This window comes from Pleurodeles waltl, chromosome 1_2, assembly GCF_031143425.1.
Source record: "Pleurodeles waltl isolate 20211129_DDA chromosome 1_2, aPleWal1.hap1.20221129, whole genome shotgun sequence".
In the NCBI taxonomy this organism is placed as follows: Eukaryota; Metazoa; Chordata; class Amphibia; order Caudata; family Salamandridae; genus Pleurodeles; species Pleurodeles waltl.
The window spans coordinates 201,519,759-201,545,926 of NC_090437.1; the positions used below are offsets into that span (position 1 = coordinate 201,519,759).

Consider the following 26,168-nt stretch of genomic DNA (forward strand, 5'->3'; position numbering starts at 1 on the left):
AAAAACACAAATCAAAAATGAAAATTTCTGGCCAACAATTTTTTTATGGAGGTATATCAAGGGGCATGGACTATTAACCCGAACAAATTGGAAACTGTGAATAAATCCCATGAACTCAGAGAAATTCAGTGATATGTTCCAACGTAAGACACCTAGAACGCATAAAAAACACACAGGCGGTAGGCCCAACATGATAAGGTTCTTTTATGTTTAAACATGCTATGTGAAAATACGTTTTGAAATATGTTAGAAAGTAATTATCTGTTTTGTTTTCTTCTAGCTGAAGAAGAATTAAAGAGAAAATGAATGGACAAATTGAAACCTGTCAGACGGATAACGAACCATACTGCCCTGTTCTGATAAAAAGGAAGGTTAAAATCAAAACAAAGTTGCAAGCATCCATTAAAGTGAAGGTGAAAAAGAACTGCACGTGGACGACAAAGCGACTGAAAAACATGATTTTGGATTTTTTCCCTGTAATACGGTGGCTGCCAAAATATAAATGCAAGGAATACATTTGGGGTGATGTTATGTCAGGCCTTATCGTTGGAATCATTTTAGTACCACAAGCTATAGCTTACTCGCTGCTTGCCGGACTCCAGCCCATTTACAGCCTTTACACCTCCTTTTTCGCAAACATAATTTACTTTATCATGGGCACCTCCCGCCATGTCTCCGTGGGTATTTTCAGCTTGCTCAGTTTGATGGTGGGGCAGGTTGTGGACAGGGAAATGCAACTGGCCGGGTTTGACCTCAGCGATGACGTCCGCAGTACAGCCAGCGAGATGCATCGCTGGAATGGAAGTGAGACTAATACAACTGCTTTCAACTTCAGTGTCAGTGAACTGAACATAGTGTGTGGGAAGGAATGTTACGCAATCAGCATCGCCACTGCTTTAACTTTTGTTGCAGGAGTTTATCAGGTAACGTTCTCTTTATTATATAGGAACATTTACTAATTGTATTGTTTTATTTCAAAGACATTTTCCATTAGAAGTATAAAACTTTAAACGCCAGTGCAATTTATTAATACAATGTCCTCCAAAATCATATTCAATAGCATGGAATAATACAAGAAATAGATAGACCATAAACCAAAGACAGTCCACACATATAATATCTATACATAACCATTGCTTGAGAAACGTACTCTAATGTAACATTCTTTTTCGGAATTAGCTTAGTGTATCCTGCAATGCCAGTTCCAATATCAAAATATTTCATAGAGAATGAAGTGGCTAGTGCATTCCTTCGAGCTATAACTCGATTTTTTCTTAAAAAGTAGGCAAAGGGTTTTTCCACTTATACAGAGTAGGCAATCTAAAAGAAGATGGGTTATGGTGTATTTAAGGCTCATTTCACATATACAATAGTCATTATTCAAACAAATTATATCCCTGAGACCAGGTATTCTCCATATCCGGTCAATTCTTATGTGGATTTGTAGAATTTGTTTCCCGATGCGTTTTTCAGGAGTTTGTTATAAATAGAGAAAGACCCTCTTCATCTGTTAAACTTTGATAGGGATGTACCACAGATTTTATGATCAAAGGATAGTTTCTGTCTTTAACATTGTTTTTCAAATAGTCTTTTGACCATTGAAAAACAACTCTGTATATTATTAACATCTAATCTTAGTTCGGAATTAACAACAAAATTTAGAGTAAGGTGAGTAAATTAATGGGAATGATTCAGTACTCCCCTCAAAATTTCTACTCAGAGTTTATCCCTGCCCTGAATCTTTATCAGAGAAAAAAGGAACCTCGAGTTACTGCATTGCACACAAAAATCTCAAAAATACATAACCAAATCTAACCTTGGAGCCTAGATCACTGAATTACCCAGGATGTCGAAAATTCCATTTAAACAGTGGGGGCCATATTTACAGTGAGCTACGCATCACTACTTTGCAGCAACGATACATCAAAAAAAAATTGTGCTGCACTTCTGACAAGCACAACTTTAGCAGTGAGTAAAAAAACAGAGGCGATGCGATGATTCTGACTGTTGCAACAGGTCTAATGTGTGGGGACTATTGTATTAGATTGTAAAATGGTGGAAATTCACCTTGGACTTTATTCAGTTGGTCCTGGATGTAATGCATACAAATGTAAAGTATGGTTGTGTGACATTACAGTGGGCCTAGTCTACTTATCTGTACAAAAATACCTAAGTATAAGTGACATACTGAGTGACACTTTAATGTGAGTGGATACAAGTAAATATTGTAATATAAAGTGACAATATCTGTGTTACCTACCGTATGTGTGTACCTACCTTTTGTGGATTGGAGTAGGCTTGGCTGGACTTGGGGACCCATTTCTGTATGGATATGTGGCAATCCCAGCCTGTTTCGTACATGGAGTACACAGCGTCACATTGCTGCACTGGATGATGATATCATAGGTGCCATGGTCCTAGGTTGGTCAGGGGTGTGGGGTCCTGCAGCATGATTGTTACATGTGTAGGCCTACTACTAGTTGAGGTGATGAGATTTACTTACTTATTACAGTGTGTTAAGTGACTTCAGAGTCCTATTCCACAGCCAATGTGTCAGTTCTTACACCTGTGTTACTGAGGCATAGGAATTTTGATGCATTACAGGCTTAACCTGACACATCTAAAAGATGTCTCCTACATTGCTAAACTCGAAAATATCACAGTGTCAGTCTTTAGTGAGATTTTATGAGGGAACACCTACCCTGCATACATTAAAAACGGTGTGGCGCAGCCGGTTCTAGCGCAGGTATTTTCCAATGCAGGCCTTAAAAAACGTACGCATTTGGCCAAATGCATCACCTTGTAAAGATGGAGCACAGAATGGGCTGCTAGAGAATCAAAAATAATGATGCAATGGCAGCGCATGCTCCTTGTAAATATGCCCCTTTAAATACTCCCAGTTACATCTTTGGTCAAGACAACCGTACGGTCTCTTAAAGAGCTTGAACAATCAATTTATCTAAGATGGTCTTTTTTAGTGGTTCAGCTGACAGACCACTAAAGTGCAAATCAAACATTTTGAAAGCATTAATTCTAGACATTAGAAGAGGTTTTTATTACTTCAAAATGTTTTTCCCAATACCAAGACTGCAAAATTAAGTCATAAATACTTACAAATATGGGCCTGTTCCCCGTGGATTTATTAAGAAACCAAACAACTGTCTTTGCCAATTTAGAAAATATAATTGCATTAGGCTTCTCCAAATTGACCATGTGTTTATTGGAGTTACAAACTTCACTAAGAACTTTGATTTTTCACTGTAACCTAATGGGATATAGTCCATTAAAAAATAAAATGTCCGTGTACATGAGACATGGAACATAGGTTTTGCCAATTTTAGGAAAGAAGCAATTTGTCTTTAATAAAATACTAAAAAAACAGGATGGGTGCTAATCCAGTTCCCTACCATGAAAAGTATTTTCACATAGATCTTGCAAATAGTGTTAAGCAAAGAGATCAACCTATAATTTGCAGGCCAAAAAATTGTTTTTCCTTTAAAAATGGGCTTAGTACAGCGGCTCGCCAGGGAAGATTTGCCTTGAAGATAACTGTTGGGGTCTCCTGTCCTCAATGGTTTCATATTACCAATTAATTCCAAAAGGATCCCTGCTTCCCACAACAACATTAGTCAGTACTGACCATGTGGCAACGTGTTTTTGAGTTGCAATATGCCTTCTTGCATTTGACCCCTGTTAAATAAAAAAAACCTGTCATTAGTGTATCATATTTATTTTTTACAGCATTGAACTCTACTCTTGCAGCATTGCCCCTAACATTTGTTAATTTGTGATACAACCTATTTAGCACCTTTCTTTGGTTGAAACATTGTTGGTTAAATCAGCCCAAGGAGGACCTTCTCTTATTGACACTTTTAGTGGGATGTGGGATGAAATCAGCTTTCAAACAGAACAAAACAGTTTTCAGGAAGTGATTATGCCACTCTATATCATAAGAACCACCTGCACCTGGCAATAGCTTGTTGATAATTATTGTAGACTATCTTCTGAAATTATAACCCTAATTCAATGTTTGTAGATCAAATCATGCTCTATGGTATAGTTAATCATTTTTTACTACTATTCCTAAGAGGTAGTTCCATGGCATGGTGAATACTGAGATCCAGATCGCCTACATTAACATCTCTAATAATTTCACTTGCTCTAAAAGAACAAAGGAGTATTCTATCAGTACCTTACACTTGCAATATCTGAAAATGAAGACTGATTAAATTATGCTGCACTAAAAGTGTCAATACTCAGATAGATCTTATGGCACTGGTGCAGAAACTATTTTCATAGTGGGGGTGCTGCCATCAGTGTTACATTACTGAAGTCACATGGACTGTGAAAAATCTAAGTGTTCCCCAAAGAACTAGTATAGCAAATGAGCTAGCGGCACCCATTCATCAGGAGAGTGGTAAATGTGTGCTATGTAGCCAATGGCACATTTTGGAGTACGCTGTTGCAAATATATTACTAAAATAAGATGTGGTAGCACACTGACATTTAATGAAAGCACAATTTCCATTGAAATGGCTACAGAATTTATAGTGACAGTGCACAAACAATAATGTGTGAAAGCAGTTTTCTGCAAATCTTTATTATTTCAACATCACCAAGATTGTGTCATGCTTTTGTGATCTTTTTAAAGTCTTTGTTTTCCTTAACCTTCAGAATTACAAAAAATGTGTTCATGTCTGCTTTCTGAACTACTGATATATTTTGAAACATTTGTTTTGTTCATTCACAGGTATTTATAGTTTGCTGTGTGATTAAAAAAACTGACCTCCTATAGCTTATCCTTTCAAACTCCCTGTACTCCAGCAGGATTGTTTCATAGCTTATCCTTTCAAACTCCCTGTACTCCAGCAGGATTGTCTCATAGTTCACTTCAACCCTCAATTTCATGTTAAAAGTATAAGAAGCAGTTTGTTAGATAACATAACCTGACATTTGACCTCTGTCTTTGAAGAGCAGAAATATGACATGATAAAAACAAAATTTAAAGGCATCTTTATTTCTCATTCACCTTCTAAACTCCTGCATGGTTATCTTGGTGGGGCTGAAGCACCCCAGCACCTCTCATTTCAGCACTTATGTCTTCGGGTGCTATTTGGTACAGCTGTAACCACATGATATAGTTCATATAGCCATATAGCCCGCTGCAGAGAGCTATACTGGTAGTTAAAGACCCTGAACTTGTGTTAAAGACCCGAATCGCAAGCAAGAGCCAACACTGAGGGAGAAGGATTTTATCAACAGATATAGCTAGAGGCAGAACTGCTATATGGCTATTAAAATGTTCCACTCAAATCAGTAGAATGTCCTAAATGAACAAGAGAGAACAAGAAAGGCAAACATTGGAATATTTCAGCTGAAGGCTTATACCAGCCATTATAAGCCCCGAGCCACTCCATTGTCTTCAATACAGCTCTCAACATTCCAGTGTTCTAATTTGAATTCAATACATCTTGTTGAAGATCATCAACCTGAAAGAGTGACATTTTTGAGGTCACCTGCCAAGATGAACATCAATGTAGGAAAGTGAATGTGCAAGGTAACCAGATCAGTCTAGGTTCTTGAAACCATCCTCAAAAGATGACATATTAGGAGGTACACATACACTGAGACAGACTACAGAAATATAATTAGTAGGAGGATTAATTAACAAAGTTAAACAGGCATTCAACCAATTACAAGTTGTAGGGCTATAAAGACTGGATAAAATTGTTTTTAGTTTGAAAATGATTTACAATTCTTATATTGTGGTTGTACGTGTTAATGTTGGGCCATAGTTTTGCACCTCCACCATGCACAGTTTTCTCCTCAATAATCTTACTGCAAATATTTCAGTGATATTATCAGTGAAGTTATAAAAGATGTCATGAGTGCTGTAATATCTGGGGTAATTAGCAGTCCTTGGCAAGGTTGCAAGTTCTAGTTACCTTAGGGCACAAGTTATAGCTACTTGAAATAACTCTAAATATAACCGCTGAATTTCTATGGTTTTGTACATTTGACATATGAGCCTAGCTACAATGTTGCCATAACCTTTGATTTTTTTCAATTAAGTTCTATTGTTTTTTTTTAACATTAAGTAAAATGCCCATCGCAATACACGGTTGGGGGGGGGGGTTGGACACAGTGTCTGGCATTCTGCTGCCCCCCCAAGCTTACTGATTCTTCCCCCCTCCTCCTTGCCATCCATTGTCCAAGTCCATGACACTGCTCTCTCATTACAGGCCTGTGTGGCTCTTGTTCTGCCACTGCCCTTCCACCTGCCCTAAGTTGTTAGCTTGCTTCCCCATCCACCACCTCCTTTCACTCTTTGGTCTGAGTCATTGCACCAGTCCCTGCCTCCTGCCCTCTATGGTCCGATGTGAGCCACTACCCTCCACTGAGCTTGAGATCCCTGCCCACTCCCCCTGCCTTCCATTGCCCAAGTCTATGTCCCATCATAGCCCTCCTGCATAGCCTCTGTGCTTAGCTTGCTGTCCCTACCTTCCTTCCCAATCCCTCCGATTTCTGTGTGCTTGCCCCTGATCCCTCCATTTTGCACATCATGTTCCATGGACCTACCACTGCCCTTCCTATCTACTCAGAGTGTTGTTTTGAGCTGCCACTGCCCCTCCCACCTGCCTAGCATGGTCACATGAATGCTGCCTTTCCCGTCCACCTCTACTCTGCCTGTCTGAGCTCCATGTCCCTATCCCCTCCCTCCTTTCCTTCATGTTCCATTTTGCTGCCACTGCCTTCTGCCCTCCACGCTCTGTTGTGCTGCAACTGCTCCTCCTTTGTACCCTGTGTGGTCTGCTGTTAAGCTCCTTCCCTGCCCTCTCTTGCCTTTGTCTACCCCTTACCCATCCCTTCTATCTTTCATGGTCCTTTGTGCAGTCTCCCCATTGCCCACCATGGCCATTGTGCTGTCACTAACACTCCCACTTTCCATGCATGGCCTTCTTGCTGCCACACCCCTCCCACCTGCCCTGAGTGGTCAGTTTGCTGCCTCTGACCTTCTCCCACCTTCTCTCTCTTGTTTGTGTATATGCCATTCTAGGCTAACTGTTGCCTTCCTTGTTGTGCTTCCAGTTCCCATCCCGTGAGCCCTCCATGGGTCTCCTTGCTGCTCCAGCCCTACCCCCTTGGCCCCTTCCTTCTTTTTTCCTTGGGAAAGCCCCTATCCCATCCCGCCTGCCATGTCTGGTCTACTGTCGTGCCCCTGGCCCCTCTCTCCAGCCCTTCATGGTCCGTTATGCTGTATCTGCCTCTCCTGTCTGTCCGGTATGGTCAGCTTGCTGCCCCTTCCTTTTCCTCCTCTACTCTCTGTTGTCCACGGCCCTTATCCCTCCCTATTGGTTTTGATGGTCCTTTGTGCTGCACTGCTGTCCTGCTTGCCTTGTGTTGTGTTGTGTATTGTGGTCCTGCAACCCCTAATGCCTTCCCTGTAAGGTCAGTTTGGTGCCCCTGCCCATTTCCCTCCTGCTGTCTGTTAACCAAGACAATGTCCCTACCCCATTCCTCCTGCCCTCAGTGATCCAATGTATCATTCTTATCAACAGTTTGAACTTAGTAAGAGGGAGATTTGGAAAACAAACTGGGGAATTCATAGTTAGGCAGGAGACAGATAAAATAAAGCCCTTTTGGGCTTAAAAACATTGGGAGTCTCCAGGCTGAATCGGGTCTGTTGGAACATATGGTTGCACTGCCACTGCCTCTGCCTCTTACGTCTGCCTCTTCCTTCTGCCTTCAGTGGTCTGTTATACTGCCACAGCCTCTCGTGCCTGTCCTGTATGGTTGGTTTGTAGCCCCTGCCCTTCTTTCCCCTGCACTCCATGGTCCCTTGTGCTTCCACTGCCACTGCCACTCCCACCTGTCCGGTGTGGTCAAGTAGTTGCCTCTGCACCCTCCACTCTGCCCTCAGTTATCTGAGTCTGTGCCTCTGACAGTGTACGCCTGCTGTCATCTTGTTGGAATCAAAACTGTAATACCGAAAGCATTTTCTTTAGAAATTATAAAACTGAGAGGGTCTTATTCCCACAGAAATTATGATTAGTGCCCTGAAAACCTAAAATGAGGATATAATTTCTGACTTCTCAAATAGCAATATTTTTTTATCCAGCTGATCACTTGATTATATGTTGCACTCAGGGGAGGGAATGTGGTGTTACAGCCAGAATTGCAGCCAGAACTGCAGACTTTGCAGCTGAAGAACCAGGTGTGAGTTTCAACATCAGCTTGACAGCCTGTAATTCTGGCCAAATCACTTAATCGTCCCATGCCTAAAGCACAAAAGAAATGTGTTCTTGTGTAATGTAACTGATGGAACAAATACCTTTGGGTCTGTGCTATATACAACTGCTAAAAAACAAAAAATTAAGGTGCTTTTTTACATGCTCCTAGCACCACTAGAGCATGACTTTTTTGATGCTCCAGTGCCGCTGTGCACTGTGCCATAATTACAAGGTGGCCCCCTCTGAGGTGCGTGCAATGGTTGTTGCTGTGACCGTTCTAACGCAACACCCATTGCTTTTGACTCTGCCCCAGTTATACAAGAATTGGTAAATCTGTGGCAGCGCCAAAAACTAATACCACCCCAGGGGTGGCATCAGCATGGCTCAATGAGGAGAAATACTTTTATTTCTTCTCGTTTTTGCTTTTTCTATGTGTGCTGCATTCTGTAGCACACATAGAAAGAGCAAAACGCCATGAATGATTGTTTATGTGCAGGAAGGTGTTCGTTCCTGCACATAAACAATTATTCAATAATGACAATTTAGTACTTCTATATGTGCTGCATTCTGCATAAAAAATGCTCCTGCTTGCTGAAAGTGGAGTTGTGATCTCTTTTCCTGCCCACTACCATACAGGCAGGGAAAGAGATGAAAATATTGCTCTTGCATGCAGGGAGCTGTTATTTGTAGCAGCTCACTGCATGCAGGAGAAATGTTGGCTCCTGTAGGAGACAGGAGCCGGCAGAGACATCATCATCCAAGTGTGACAATCATCCAAGTGTGTTTTCTAAGTGATTCCACCCTGTAAAGTTATCCTATGAAGATGCTCAAGGAGCTCAAGGAGCAAAGATTAAAAAGAAGTAAAGGGGGTCTGTTGCGGACATTCTTAGCCCCGGGGACCACTACCTCCCAGGGGTTATACTTGTTGGAGAGTAGCCACGCAGCCCCCTTGAGGAGCCAATGATGGCCCTGGGGACTGCCACCCCCCAGGGCCGGCTCCTTCTACGTCCTTGGGTGCCACCACTGGGACATACCTGTTTGCTGTGGCTTGGCTGCAGCTTTGACAGCTGTAGCCAAGTCACAGCAAACACTCCACTTTTTGGCAGCAGGACCTGTCAAACAGGTTCCGCTTTCAAAAGCAGAGTTTTCAACTCTACATAAAGCAGCTCCTTGATTGCTGAAGCACTGGGACTGCGGGGGAGGCCTTGAGGCATTCCCCATGGTCCCAGATAGCCTGGAAAGGGTACATCATAAAATTTATTAAAAAAACATGTCCGAACCATGGGAGAGTCCTTGGTCCCAGATAGCCCATAAAGGGCAAAGGGCTAAAAAAAAAAAAAAAAAAAGGAATAGCACAAGTGTGAAAGTCACAGACCTTCACACAGAGCGTTGAGGGTTTGAGTCTAGCTGGACTCCTTTCCCTCCTTTATTTATTTTTTCAAGTTAAAAAGTTTAAGGCTCATATGAAAGGTGATCTTACTTTTTTTTAAATGAGAAATACATCTTTTGTTTTCAAATTCTGTAGAAACATCTCATTCTAAGTATATCATACATCAAAGCCTAAACACATTTCTATCTCACACCCTCTCACTCTCTTTCTGTCTCTCTCTCTCTCTCTCTCTGTTTCAATCTGTTTCTCCCACTCACTTACGGACCTCCTCACAGACCCAATCAGACACTACCGCACCCACTCACAGCCCCCCTCGACCTTAGTGCACCCACTCACAGACCCAATCAGACCCTTATGCACCCACTCACAGACCCACTCAGACAGTTATGTACCCACTCACAGACCCACTCAGACTCTGACAAACCTACTCATAGACCCACTGACACCCTCATGCACCCTCTCACAGACCACACTGATGCACCCACTAAAACACTGATGTACGCACTTTCACACCCTGACACTTTCAAAGCCACTCTCACCCCCATATACACCCTCTCAAACCTATTCTGATACCCAGAGAAGCCACAACCAACTTCCGCCACACACAGCCAAACAGCCATGCACAGCATGGGGTTGGGGATTGGGGGGTAACCCCAGTGTCTGGCTGCAGGCCAGGTCTTGTGGGAAAGCTCTGCTGAGGAAACGCAAAGTCTGTGCACGGAGCAAGGTTAAGTGCTTAGGCCCTGTGGCCAACTGCCACTGTGGACGGCCAAAAGCCATGTGCAGCAGTGGTTGGATTAACATATAGTAATGAAAATTACTATACGTAAAAAAACATAGGAATTCACTGAACAAAAAACAAAGGTTACAGGGGCGTTATCGTTAGGAAATAGAATTTAAAAAAAACATAGAAATTCACTTAAAAAACAAAGGTTACAGGGACATTATAATTAGGCTCACATTTTAAACATACAAAACCATAGAAATTCTTCAGTTAGAGTTACCTCAAGTAACTATAACTCATGCTGTAAGGTAACTACAACTCGCGCCATTGCCAGGCACTGCTAATTACCTCACAAATTACAGCACTCATGACATCTTTGATAACATCATTGATAATATTAATGTAATATTTGCAGTAAAACTTTTGATGAAAAAACTGCAATGTCCATGGCAAGGGTGCAAGTTATAATTACCTTAAGGCATATATATATATATATATATATATATATATATATATATATATATATATATATATCCGTCTCTCTCTCTCTCTCTCTCTCTCTCTCTCTATATATATATATATATATATATATATATATATATATATGGGGATGGGGGCTTGGGGGCACACACACACACACACACATGAACCCTCTCTCTCTATGTGTATGCATAAATATATATATATATATATGTAAAAATATATATATATATATAAATATATACATAAATATTTGTTAATATGCTTATATATTATATATTTACTTTAAAAAAAAGTTACAGAGATGTTATAGTTAGGCTCACATTTTAAACATACAAAACCATAGATACTCAGCTGTTATGGTTAAAGTTATATCGAGTAAATATAACTTGTGCCCTAATGTAATACAACTCGTGCCCCTGCCATGAATAGTTTTTTTATCAAAACTTTTATTGCAAATATGACATAGATAGATATATATATATACATTTATTAATACAGATGTATTAAATTGATTTTAGTGTTAAAATGTTGTTTACAATTTAGGGCCTGATTAGGAGTGTAGTTGTGGGAAAACCGAGCTGATTGCAGAAGCCCCCTCACTTTTTGCCCCCATTTTTCACTCATACTGGTGTTTTTCCAACTCTGATGGTGCTTTCAGCACTGCTAAACAGTCCCAGGGCCTGTGCTCTGATTTAAACGGCATTTGCAAATTAGGCTAGTTGTAATTGGCTGTACCAGCCTACCTATAAGTCCCTAGTATATGGTAGGGCATGTAGGTTTAGGGACCCCAGCTTAAGTAGTACACCCATAGGTGCACTGCTGTGTTTCTCTGTGTCATTTTAAAAGCAGGCCTGCCTTGCTGTTTTTTCTTTAAAGTTAATGTTAACTCCAAACTCATTTTTGGAATTAAAAGTACTATCAAAGTCCTAAGTTACCTTATTTTTACATATGTCACCCCTAAGGTATGCCCTAAGTTCCTGCTTGGTTGAGTGCAGTGTAACTATAAGCAGGGACCTTATAAAGTATGTTTAATAAGCCCTGATGAGGGAAAAATAGCCAGATTTGTTTTTCCCCATTGTAGTGAATGGGCTCCATAGGCTAACATTGAGAGACTTTATTTTAAAATAATAAAGTCTGATTTTCCATTGGAAGGAGCTAAATATACCAAATGTAGTATTAAATTAAAAGTTATAATAAATCCAAAAACTTGCCACTGTTGAATATAATATAACTTAAACAGGTAAATAGTTTTAGCACTCTTACTTAAAGTTACCAACTCCAGCCCTGTAGTGCCCTTCTCTGACTGGTAAGCCTCTGGCAGCCTGAGCCAGGCTGCCTTGATGATGTGTGAAGTATCCCTGGCTGAAATAAAGGGAGCATTTGGTGGGAGGAGACTTGCCTCGCAGGCGATAGAACAGAATAGGAGGAGAGCGGCCAAACTGGACTTCAAGGAGGGAAGGATATTTGGGATAACAACTGGACATCCCCCATTTCCTGCACCCCCAGACAACCAGGGGCCCCCTGATTAGATTAAGAGAGAGCTGAAAAGGGGTGGGTTAATGGAAACTTAGTCACACCGGTTGGTAGACTCAGCCAGATCTGAACTCCAAGATTGATTTTTTGCCATCTCATATTATGGAGGAATGTTGCTCCTGGGATTGAGTTTTGCCACACTCACCAGGAAGTGGTCACTCAAGAGGGTGGTGGCCTGCATGTGATTGGACAGGAGCACCCCCATGCTTGCCATCCCAGGAGCACGGGTAAATATAGCAGAGCTACCTCACACTTCAGTTCCCTACTATAAAAAGACAAGAAGAAGGAGGACTGCCCTGCTGGACCCCTGGCCTGCACCTGGACACTGCACTCAGGAAGACTGCACCAACAGCACACTTTAGGCTTCACCAAGAAAAGGACTTTGCCTTAATTCTACAACTCCAAGAAGGAACCCCCTGTAAGCTACACATACAAAAGGAGTTGACCTGAGTCCCCTGCACCAAGTCCTGCAGAAGTACCCCAGATGACCAGTGGCCATTTAAGGATTTGGACCATAGTGGGTGTTGAAGTTCTAACCCCCTAGGAACAACTCAGAGCTTCTGGAAGCTCGGGGTGAGTTGTGGACACTTAAAGGACCTTAAAAGTACTTCAGGAAGAAAATCGAGAAGTTGTGGAAAAAAGCTCCACAAGTGGATCGACCCGACATCGTGAGTCAAGCCGGCCTACGTCGACCATGATCTGGCCTGATTTTTAGGTTCATCCAACTGAAAAGCTCTGGAGCCCCAGACTTCCAGAATTTATAATTGGTGTGGGTGTTTTATTGTGTTTTGTGTTTTAATTATTTACTGTTTTGTTGATATTAAATGCTTTACACACCTGTCTCCTAAGTTAAGCCAAACTGTTCCTTATCAAGCTAAGAAGGGTTGACATTTGTTGAGACCTTGACTAGACCTAGTGGGGGTTTGTGGTCTATTGCTAAGGTAGGTACTGACCTGCCATTACCAGTAACCCAACAGTAGTGGACAAGGAACTCTTCCACAAATGTTGTAGAGTACCATGCCCATCAACCCATCAGTCTGGGGACTCTATTTTGAGTCAGGTGGACCATCAGGTTACCAATGGCATTACCTCAAGGATTCCACCATCAGAAACCCTACACAATGAGATGATGGAGTAGAAGCCATCAATGTAAGAACACCACCAAGCAAAGCGGTGACCGTTTATAAGATGGAAGGGGGTAACCTGTCCCCTTCCTTCAGTTACCATCTAGTTACCGTAGGTGATTATTCTAACTTAGCACATTTAGGCCCAGATTTAGGGGGCCTAGCACCATTCCAATGCCACATTAGCATCATTTTGTTGATGCTAATGTGGCATTGGAAAGCTAAACAAAAGTGCCATATTTACAAAGCAGTGCCTTGCATGCATTGCACCATTTTGTAACCCCTTGCACCACATTACACCTGCGCCAGGCATAGTGTGTACAAGGGGGAATTCCCCCATTAGGGGGACCAAAAAAATGGCGCAAAGAAATCCAAAAGATTTCTTTGCTTCATTTTCACCAGGATTTTGAATGTCTGCTCAGAGCAGGCATTAAAAGGAGGCTCCAATTGGTTTCAATGCGCCTCTGGGTGCTTTGTAGGATTAGCGTCAAAATTATGACAAAATTATGACGCTAGTTCCTTAACTACAGCCATGGTGCGCTAAAATACAGTGCACCATGGCGGCGTTAGGGGGCGCTAAGCGGTGCAAAAAAAGTGAAGATTCACTATGTGCAGCGCCACTTTCATATTAAGGTATTGGATAAGGTGCCCTTAGCCACGTAATATGGCATGCCTTATTATCAGCCATTTCATTCCACCATGGTATAGTAGTACTACCCGGGCAGACTAAGGGGGTCATTCTGACTCCCGCCGGCCGCGGTATCCGCAGGGCCGGCGGGAGCTGCCAGAATACCGCTGCGCGGTCACAAGACCGCCGCGGGTATTCTGGGTTTCCCGCTGGGCTGGCGGGCGACCGCCAGAAGGCCGCCCGCCAGCCCAGCGGGAAACACCCTTCCACAAATATGCCGGCTCCGAATGGAGCCGGCGGAGTGGAAGGGGTGCGACGGGTGCAGTTGCACCCGTCGCGATTTGCATGGCAGACTCTAAAAATCATGGTGGGCCCCACGACACCCTATACCGCCATCCTGTTCCTGGCGGCCAAAACCGCCAGGAACAGGATGGCGGTATGGGGGTCGGAATCCCCATGGGGGCTCCGATCCCCAGGGCAGCGGAAAACCGGCGGTACACCGCTGGTTTTCCGTTTCTGACTGCGGCTGTACCGGTCAGAATGCCCTTGGGAGCACCGCCAGCCTGTTGGCGGTGCTCCCGCGGTCCCCGGCCCTGGCGGTCCATGACCGCCAGGGTCGGAATGACCGCCTAAATCTTAAGAGTTCATTGAGGGAGTTCTTAGAACATATTTTTTCTGGATAACCTATACAGGGATCCAGTTACAATCTATTAGAAATATCTAAAGGTAAACCACAAAGAAATTGTTTATTAGGTGGTACCTTAGGTATGGATGAAAAATACTTAAATGTATCTTTAGAGGATGTTATTGGGTATAATGACCTATACAGCCCCCCCCCCCATTTTGCTGACATGTGTCTGCTTTACAATAGACATACAAGATCTCAGGCATTAATTTCTGGCTCTATAAGAATCCCTACACTGTGCTAATTTCATAGAAAGAAAGAAAAGGGAGGACCTACCTCCCTCTGGATATTTCCGATATTTTTCCCTATTAGGCTTATCTCTGAGCTTCACACATTTCACAAATTTGTCAAGGTAATTCATATGTGTTTGTCTTAACTGTCCCCTATAGTCAGCTGCACTGTGAAACAAACAGGGAGTCGTTACCCCGATCAGACCACATAGTGAAGGGATACCCACCCTACTTGCAACTGAAAAAGTTGTGTTCTGCCTTCACCCAAAGGGCCTAACAACCCTCCATTGTCACTGCAGCCAACTTGCATCTAGGGTAGGGGAGGCAGGAAAATCCATGCACTTCAGAGAACCTTTCCAGAAGCTCCTCTCACCTTCCAGAAGAAGGGCACCAGGGTATAGAAATAGAACCTTTAAATAATTCTTCAGTTTGATACTGGGCCTGCAGAAGGACTCTTAGATGACTGCATGATGCTGTGACCTGCTGTTTACTCTACTCTGCTGCTGTACATGGAGGACTGCTTTGCTGTCTGGAGCTTTTCTAGAACCATCAGAGGTCAGCCCTGCTGCTGAGCTCTACATCTTCATCTGAAATAAGGACTGCTGGAGTGATATAAGGGCTAGTTTGCTGGTCTTCTGTTCAGAGGAAGAGGGACACAAAAGGCTCCTACCATCCTAAGCTCATGCCTGGACCCAGCCTGAATGAGTCCTGAACCCCCACCAGTCCTGGACCCTTGATTGTAGTGCTAAAGGTGCCCAGATGACCAAATCCTAAAACTGAGGACATAGGAAACATTTTTGGCTAAAAACTGCTTTGAGTACCAGGAGGAAACCGGGACAAACCTGCTCACCTGCCCACCCAAGGTACATCACCAATGAGGTTGACTTTGTGTCTTCTTCCGCTTCATCCTTATCCACAGCAGCAAATCCTTTTCAGCGGTCCTTCACCAAAAGGGAAATTCAGACTTGTGGAACTGTCTTCAGTTACAGTCCTCTGCCTCATCCCTGCTGGAGATTTTCAACTTCCTTTTCAGAGACTAAGGGTTTGTTTACGAGGATGGTTGTCCTAGGACTGCCACCCTGGAGGGCTGACCCACTAAGGGGCAGCTGTCCCTGCCAAGAACAAGGTTGCCGATGGGGTGACGGCAGTTGGAGCTGTAACCATTCAGGGCAGCGCTGAGCTCAGTGCTTACTAGCTGATTACACATTTTCCGGCAGCCAGGGTCCCGACCATGAAAAGGCTGGTGGAAAGCCAGTGCCAGGGGCAACAGGCACATTATGGCCCTCATTACAACCCTGGCAGTAAATCCTGTTTACCGCCATGCTGACGGCTGTCAAGATACCGTGGCCGCGGTGAAATCCACTACAGGTATTACGACCCACATCTCATAATCCGCCACAATACAGACACCCACACAAGTCCACCACACCAAAGGTCAGTGATAAACTGGCGATAGCAAAACCTACACCGTCACGCCAACAAGAATATGGCCACACTATCACGATCCACGAATCAACGCGGCGGTCATTCAACCGCGGTAAACCATTGGGGGTACATACCACTGCGCTCAAAATAACAACATTTACAAAACACAACCACATTGGACAAGTCAAAATACACACACATGAGACACATACACACACCACACCCACACCACTATAAAACACACACCCACATTACCCACAACCCCTTACAACAACATTTTTGGAAGAAGCACAGAGAGAGAGAATAGCAAACACAACATTAGAATCCACAGGCACACAACACCGTCACTCATACATTATCCACGCACCTCAAAGAACACACACCAACACAACACATCACACAGTACAGCAAACATCACCTCACACATCACCCACACCACATTATGGCACCTTGACAACACCCCAGGTTTTCTGAGGAGGAGCTAAGGGTCATGGTGGAGGAAATCATCTAGGTAGAGCCACAACTATTCGGATCACAGGTGCAGCAGACGTCCATTGCAAGGAAGATGGAGCCATGGCGGAGAATTGTCGACAGGGTCAACGCAGTGGGACAGCACCCCAGAATACGGGATGACATCAGGAAGAGGTAGAACGACCTATGGGGGAAGGTGCGTTCCGTAGTTTCCAGACACCAGGTACCTGTACAGAGGACTGGCCGTGGACCCCCCACCCCCACAACTAACAACATGGGAGGAGCAAGTCTTGGTGATCATGCATCCTGAGGGCCTTGCAGGAGTAGCAGGAGGACTGGACTCTGGTAAGGCAAATCTTTACTACTTTATCCCCCCCACCCTACCTGCATGCCGTCACAAACTCCTACCCCCTACCCTCACACCCATCCCCCCAACACCCCACAGATACCCCACTAGCACAACTCACACATCCCAAAACCAAGCCCTGCATGTAACACCAATGTATGGACACCCATCACAAAAGCATGTCCAGTAGAGAGACTCACCCAGGCCACAAAATCACCAATCACACAAGGGCCAAGCCAATAATGCAAGCACAGGAGTACAGGGTAACTCACCCATTGTACAAGATGGCACACACAGATACAATACCTATGCATTTACACCCCAACAGGACCCTTACCCAACGTCACCAGACAGGAGGTGCCAGACATATTCAGTCCCCCCACAGAAGAGGCCCACAGTCACAACAGCAGCTCTGCACGCCCGGATCAAGATGACCAGCCCGGCCCATTAGGGACCTCGGGACAGTCGGTTCCCCTACCTCAGTCACAAACCACCACTGAACCTCCCCCTCAGGAAACAGCAGCACAGCACCCACCCAGCGGGCCCATCCCTCTGTCCACAGGACACGTCAATCAGCAGTGTGTCCACCACTACAGTGACCCCAGGCAACCCAACTAACCCAAGACAATCAGGGACCTGGGGTCAGTGGCATTGGGCACATGGTTCAGGGGACAGAGGCAAAGGATAACAGGGAAGCTGGGAGGACTGCTCTGCGAAAAGGGGAGGACAGGCTCAGGGAACCCACTCTCCACAAGGCACTCTCCAACATCATGGGAGCATACCACCATTCCCAGGAGCCCATGGACACGGTACTGGCCAATTTTCAGGAGACCCAGCGGCTGAGGGAGGAACAGTACCTGGGGATCAGGGAGGACTTGAAGTCCATTAACACCACCCTGATCACCATTGCAGAGGTGCTGGCAGACATCGCCAACACCATGAGGGAGACAGTGGCACAGCAATGGGCCCCTGACCCTAGCCTGAACGATGAACAGCCCTCCACGTCCGCCAGCGCTAGTGGACAGGAGGTCCCGCCACAGGAACAACAGGCCACCAGCACCCCAACCCCTGCAGAAGGACAACCGCTCTGCAAACTGTCCCTGCGATCCAGGCACAAGACAGAGAATATTGCCAAGACCCCAGCCAGGAAATAAGACTCTCCTGATTGTCATCCTTCTGCCCACTATGTCACCATGACAACCCTGAACTGCCATTACTCCACCTCCTATGCCCCCGTGGACAATGCACCTGTGATACCAATAGACTGGACTCCACCATGGACATTTCTCCACCATCACCCCAGCTCATTGCACATACCCCTCCACTGAATAGCACTTTAATAAACACCCTTGAATCACAAAACGATCTGGAGTCAGTCTTTACTTTCACAAGTGTGTTATTACAACCTCTCTGACAAATAGCAATGTCAATGTTCATTTTCACATACCAATGTTCGACAGTTGTTGGGCAGCAGTAAACATAGCAGAAGGCAGAAAGTGGTACCCACATCTGTGAAATGGAAAGCCAAAGTGAACTGTCAGGGTCCATAAACAGAGGTGAAAAGGCAGAATCATGCAATGTCCTGCAGTAGTCTGATATGAGAGGAGCAGTGCCAGTCTCTTACCTGTGTCTCACCACTGGAAGTATTGCATGATGATGTTGTTTCGGTTGTCTATATCTTCTTCTTCTGCCTCCTCTTCCTCACTGTCCACAGGCTCCACAGCTGCCACAAGACCAACATCAGGCCCATCCTCCTGCAGAAAAGGCACCTGGTGTCGCAAAGCCAGGGTGTGCAACATACAGCATGCCACGATTATCTGGCACACCTTCTTCGGTGAGTAGTATAGGGAGCCACCTATCAGATGGAGGCACCAGAACCTGGCCTTCAGGAGGCAGAAAGTCTGCTCTATTATCCTCCTAGTTCGCCCATGTGCCTCATTGTAACGTTCCTCTGCCCTTGTCCTGGGATTCCTCACTGGGGTCAGTAGCCATGGCAGGTTGGGGTAAACAGAGTCACCTGCAAATATCGAGGGACAACTGTTAGACACACACCAACCCTTAGGGACTCTCCTATACCCAGACACCTAATCAAACTGTGTTGGGACCTTGGGCTCACCTATTAGCCACACACGGTGCCTCTGGAGTTGCCTATCACATAAGGGATGCTGCTATTCCTCAAAATGTAAGTGTCATGCACTGAGCCAGGATACTTGGCATTCACATGGGAGATGTACTGGTCTGCCAAACTCACAATCTGCACATTCATGGAATGGTAGCTTTTGCGGTTTCTGTACACCTGTTCATTCCTGCGGGGTGGGAGAAATGCCACATCTATACAATCAATGGCACCAATGATGTTGGGGATATGTCCCAGGGCATAGAAGTCACTTTCACTGTGAGCAAATCCTCCACCTGAAGGAAAATGATGTAGCTGCGCATGTGTTTAAACAGGGCAGACAGCACTCTGGACAACACGTTAGAGAACATTGGCTGTGACATCCCTGATGCCATGGCCACTGTTGTTTGAAATGACCCACTGGCCAGGAAAAAGAGTAATGACAGGACCTGCACTAGAGGGGGGATTCCTGTGGGATGGCAGATAGCTGACATCAGGTCTGGCTCCAATTGGGCACACTGTTCATGGATTGTGGCATGATCAAGTCTGTAGGTGATTATGATGTGTCTGTCTTCCATTGTCGACAGGTCCACCAGGGGTCTGTATACCGGAGGATGACGCCATCTCATCATCTGCCCCAGCGGATGTGCCCTATGGAGGAGAAGGGTGAGCAGAGGCTCACACACCACATAGCTTGCACAAGGGTGTTTTGAACAATTGTGATGTAATCGGTGTGTGGCGCTGTCTGTCCGTATTCCTGCCCAAAAGTGCTGTGACGCAGTTAGTTGCCCTGCCATGTGGCCCCCTGAAATGGCGGCTGCCTGACCTGTAAGGAGGGACAAGGGGAAATGAGGGTAACTGCGCTGGCATTGTGCAGCGCCGTGGTAGGCGGACAAAGACAGCAGCACACTTTAGCATTGGGTATCATTGGGCCCTATGGGTTCCAGGAGCCAATGACGATGTACACCGGCGGTGACGGTACACACCGCCGCAGACGTAACCGCTGTTTTCTATCTGTTCACTCACTTGATACCTGACCTTCAACAGGAGAGGACCTACACTGCAAGTGCTGCTGTGACCTCAGTCTGGATGCGACAATGGCTACAGTGTCTGGGGAGAGGGCCCCTGTCTTCACCGCAGAGGAGTTGGACAACCTGGTCGATGAGGTCCTCCCCCAGTACACGCTACTCTACAGTCCTCCAGACAAACAGGTGAGTACACTGTGAGCATAATGGATGGGACATGAATGTATGGAGTGGGGAGGATGGAAGATAGAGGGGGGGTGGGCTGAGGCCAGCATGTGAGGATTGTCAGTGTATGTGTTTCTGGGCCAGGGTGGGAAGTTGTGGCTAATGAGTAAGAAGAACCGGACGGGGGAGTGAATTCCATTCTTACTTTACTTTTCCTCTAGGTCAGTGCCCAACAGAAGAAGGGTATTTGGCGTGCCATCGCCAAAGAAGTACAGACCCTGAGGGTCTACCATAGACGGAGCACCCACTGCTGCAAAAAATGGGAGGACCTGCACCGCTGGAGCAAGAAGATGGCGGAGGCCCAGCGGGGGATGGCCTCCCAACGTGGAAGGGGTGCCCGTCGCACCATGACCCCCCTGATGTACCGGATCCTGGCGATGGCATATCCTGAGTTGGATGGGCGCTTGAGGGCATCACAGTAGCCACAAGGGGGTGAGTACAGTCACATTCAGCTGACTCTGCGTGCTTTATGAGGTGTCTGGGTGGGGGAAGTGGGCTGTGGGTTCCCCTAGGCCAGGGCAAACTTGATAGGGTAGGTCCATTGTTAGACAGGCTCTGTGGCACAACAACTCCAAAAGTGGTTGTGGCCATCTACACCTAGTCAGGCTCCTGTGGGTTCCAGGTGTGCATCACATGGGCTTAGGCACAGTCCCCAATGGGCAGGTGATTTTCCCAAGAACAGTTAGTGCATGGCTTAGTGCATATGGCTGCTCCCTGTGTGTTGTGTCCGCCAACGGTGGTGTTGTTGCTGGTATTGACCATGTGTCTCCTCTGTCTTTCCCACCCTTTTTGTTTTGTCACCCTGTCCTTGTGTGCTTTAGCATCATCTGGCGGAGGAGCATTGGCACTGGAGCAGGAGGGAGCCGTACCCCACATGGCCCAGGAGGGTGAATGTATGGAGTCTGAAGGCACCAGAGGGTGAGGGGAGCTCCACGACGGGGACAGGAGGAGACACCAGCGACAGCGACTCCTCCTCTGATGGGAGCTCCCTTGCGGTGGCGGGCACCTCTGTGCCCACCGCAACAACAGGTACAGCCCACCCCGCCTACCAGCACCGCCCTCCCAGCAACCCCTCAGCGCGTTTCCCGTGCCCGCTCACCCAGGAGGGTGGGCATCTCCTTCGCCCCAGGCACCTTAGGCCCTTCCCCAGACAGCCCGCTGCCCTCAGTGAGGAAGCTATTGACACCCTGAGATCCCTCACTGTTGGGCAGTCTACCATTTTGAATGCCATCCAGGGTGTCGAGAGGCATTTGCAGCAAACAAATGCATACCTGGAGGGCATTCATTCTGGCGTGGCAGCCCAACAGGGAGCATTTCAGGCTCTGGCCTCAGCCATTGTCCCTGTGTCCAGCCTCCCCCCTCCAAATTCCACTACCCAGACCCAATCCCCTCTGCCTCAACCTATCCCAAGCACACCATCAGACCAGCATGCACACTCATCAACACACAAAAGTGGCTTAGGCAAACATAAGCACTACACATCCCACAGGCACTCACACAAGCACCAGGCCCATGCAGACACACCAACTTGCTTCCACTGTGTCCCCCTCCTCCACGTCCTCCACCTCCCTCCCTGTCTCGTCTCCACTCACACCTGCATGCACTACATCCTCAGCCACTACCTCTATCACCAGCATGCCCATCACCACACACCGCTGACGTGCAATCACCACCCCCACTACCATGCACACATCCCGTGTCCTCTCCCAGTGTGTCTGTGAGCCCTCCTCCCAAAGTACACAAATGCAGGCACACACCCACTCAACAGCCATCCACCTCACAACAGCCTCTAGTCCATACACCCTCACCCAAACTCAGCAGACGCACACCTCCTACAACCACTACCTCTTCCTCCACTCCCAAACCCCCTCCATCTTCCCGTCCCAGTGTGTCTAAAAAACTTTTCCTAGCTTCCATTGACCTCTTTCCTACACCTCCCCCCGTCCTTCCCCTAGCGCCGGGATGTCCAGATCCCAGCCCAGCACCTCAGCCACAAAATCCTCGAGCACTGTGGTCCCTGCAAGTTCAGTAACATCACGGGTGGCACCCATCAGGGCTGCCAGTGTGCCACCTAGTGAGGCCAAGGATCACCCTATTCCGCCACCTGCCAAGGTGAAGAAGGGCCCCACATGCCGTAGGGAAAAGCCGTACCAACCACCCAGCAAGGCCTCCTCCAAGACAAAAGAGGACAGTACCAAGGGCCCAGCAGTGACTTCCAAGGTGGGGAAGGGACACAAGGCCAAAGGGAAGTCAGCTCAGGGCACAAAGCCTCCGGGTGAGGGACTGGTGTCACCCCTTCTGCAAGACAGAACAGCAACCTGTACGGCGGTGGCCACTGTCGCAACCGCCGCCACCTTCACTGCTACCTGCACAGCCACATGCACCGCCACCTGCACCGCCACCTGCACCGCCACCTGCACCGCCACCTGCACCGCCACCTGCACGTCTGCTGCCTCTGCTACAGTCCCCAGCATCATCCCCAGTGGCAGCTGTCCGAGGCTGCAGGAGACGTCCTGCTGTCTCCCTCCACAGGTGCTGACACGTGCACCACCGGCAGCATCTCAGTTGCAGACACCGCTGCAGCCACCGCCACCTGCCCCGCGACTTGCCCAGCCAGTGCCACCACAGCCGATATCAGCATTATCCCCAGTGGGCAGTCATCCGAGGCTGCAGGAGACATCCTGGACCATGCACACACTACATGAGGCACCACAACCAGCTCTGGCAGTAGCAGCAGTTGGCAGGCTAAGTCACCGCAGGGAGGAGTGTGTCTCTGCCTCCAAAGAGTATCATGCTACCTGTTCCCAGAAATTCTCATGGCTCAGACACCCAGGTGAGGGAATGGGAACTGCCACACCCCAGGTGCAGCACTCTGGGCACAAGGCCCCCTCCAGAACCAGTGGAGAACAGCAGTCACTACCCCAGTCCTTGGCAGGATGAAGCACTCTGGACACAAAACCCCCTCCAGAACCAGTGGAGAGACACATCCACTACCACAGTCCCTGGCAGGATGAGGCACTCTGGGCACAAGCCCCCCTCCAGAACCAGTGGAGAACAGCCCCCACTACCCCAGTCCTAGGCAGGATGAAGCTCTCAGGGGAACAAAGCCCCCTCCAGAACCAGTGGAGAACAGCATCCACTACCCCAGTCCTAGGCAGGATGAAGCTCTCAGGGGCACAAAGCCCCCTCCAGAACCAGTGGAGAACAGCATCCACTACCCCAGTCCTTGGCAGGATGAAGCACTCTGGGCACAAGGCCCCCTCCAGAACCAGTGGAGAACAGTATCCACTCACCCAGTCCTTGGCAGGATGAAGCACTCTGGGCACAAAGCCCCCTCCAGAACCAGTGGAGAGATACATCCACTACCCCAATCCTTGGCAGGATGAAGCACTCTGGGCACAAAGGCCCCTCCAGAACCAGTGGAGAACACATCCACTAGAGAGACTGTGGCCTTGCACTCCCCAGGACCAAGCAGTGGTCAAACCACCCACTTGAGAGACTTGGGAGACTGTGGCTTTGCACTCCCCAGGACCAGGCAGTGGGCAAACCACCCACTTGAGAGACTGTGGCTTCGCACTCCCCAGGACCAAACAGGGGGCAAACCACCCACTTGAGAGACTGTGGCCTTGCACTCCCCAGGACCAAGCAGTGGGCAAACCACCCACTTGAGAGACTTGATAGATTGTTACAGTGGCACAATGAGCCCAGTACTCACTTCTGGGTGTATCCGAGCACTTAGGGAGTCAAATAAAAAAACAAAAAGGTGAAAAACAATGAGTTGGGATGTGACCTGAGGCAGCAAAGGCTATCCTTCGAGGTGGACCTGGATTCAATTTCTGTCTCACCCCCTTGAAGAAGGTGTCTACTTCACTATGCACTTTGAACTGCTGTACTGCATGCTTGTTTCTGAGAAACCCACAGTTAGGCCAGGTAAGAACTCGTCATCTTTCTATACTACCAAGTTCTCCTACAACTACTCATGCCACTGTATACTACCCCAACATACAAAGCTAGCCAGGCATAACATACCTCTACCTCATATATAGCCCCCAACACACACCCCATATACTGTGTAAATTGTTTTTAATAACCTCCACACACTCTTCATTTCTCTCATACAGTTACCATTAAAAGAACATTTATTACACCAGTTGGGGCAGGAGACACACAGAGCATGTCTCCAAACACAATTCTGAAAAACAGGTATGTCACAATGCTTTAAATCTTAGTACCACTCTATATTAAAAAAATGAACATTTCTTTCTTGTTCCATAAATGTGTAAAGGATGTTTTGTGTTTCAATTTGCTCAATACTAACTTACATTTTTATGCAATTGCTCTAAAATGTGCTCATCCACTTTGTGACTTAATCCACTTAACGGTCATGTATTTTTCTCATATTAGTCACCTGTCACCACCTCACCTTATTCTTGTAGCACTGCAGCAACACTTGAAGTGATCCCAGATAGAAGGCAGATGATGGAGATTAATAAGTCTACTGCCTGCTATTTTGTTTTTAATCATATCGCTCTACACATAAGGGCCAGTATACGTATTTTCTATTTTAATGCAGCACTATTTGCACAAGTTGTCGCAGTTTTAGCAGCAGGTTGAATGGTCAAAATGATAGCCCATGAGTTTCTGTCCTCAGGTCACCAGACCATGTGTTTGTGCCCTCAGATCACCATATGCATTTGTGCATCCTACAACTTCACGTGAAGGGATACGTTTAAGCATTGTTACCCAAACATATATCTTCCCATGTACTCAGTCACTGACTTATATATCCGTTGTCACTGTACCTAATGCTCTGACACATTACTGCAGGGTCTCCACAATAATGACACCTCTATGCGGCCATTTACATCCACATCAAGGAAAGAAACAGGTGTTATTGATGTACTGTATATCAAATGTGTGTTAATATATATGTTCATACTGTTTGAGGTTAGATGTCTAATCAAGTTGTCTATGTCTCTCTGTTGTCTAAATTGTGACTTACACTTGCGGGAACATCCCTCAGTCACGTAAGTCTGTTGACATCTTATATTCTATGTTAAATCTCACTATTTACACTCAGCATCATTTCACATTTCTTATCAGTGTATGCTCTTTACCCATTTAATCCTTGTGACTGAAACATGATGTCTCAAATATCTTTATGCATTTATATAATGTGTATGAAGTAAAACTCTTCTCCTTTGTCCAAGAGCCTCACACCGATGAACTCAGCTTCCCATTAATCTTCCATCTGCTGGAAAAAAGGATACATTACCATCACCGTCTTCATGGCCTCTGGTTCAGCTGCTGCCTTAGAGGGGTCCATCTATAAAAGGAACAGTGGATGTAGCAGGAGAAATGCAATCCACTATCATTTGTAGGGCCTGTGTGGATCCAATGTTAATTTCAAATTGTTTAGTCACCTGTCATTTAACTATGATATTGTTACTAGCAACTGAATATGAAAAGAGAAAATAATGTTTGAGTTACAGATACAGTGAAAAGAAAACACAAAAGTGGGGTTTAGCAGTA

General features: G+C 46.2%; 1 protein-coding gene across 2 annotated transcripts in view; it reads left to right on the forward strand.

The window, feature by feature from the left end:
* The first annotated feature begins 281 nt into the window (after positions 1-281).
* LOC138299506 (sulfate anion transporter 1-like) overlaps positions 282-26,168 on the forward strand; it is a 137,834-nt gene continuing 111,947 nt past the window's right edge. Inside the window, exon 1 of one of the 2 annotated variants that reach the window (XM_069237783.1) lies at positions 282-923. In XM_069237783.1, coding sequence (XP_069093884.1) covers positions 303-923 — 621 coding nt within the window. In that variant the 5' untranslated portion in view covers positions 282-302. The remainder of the gene's footprint in view (positions 924-26,168) is intronic. The other variant, XR_011204765.1, reaches the window with a different exon arrangement.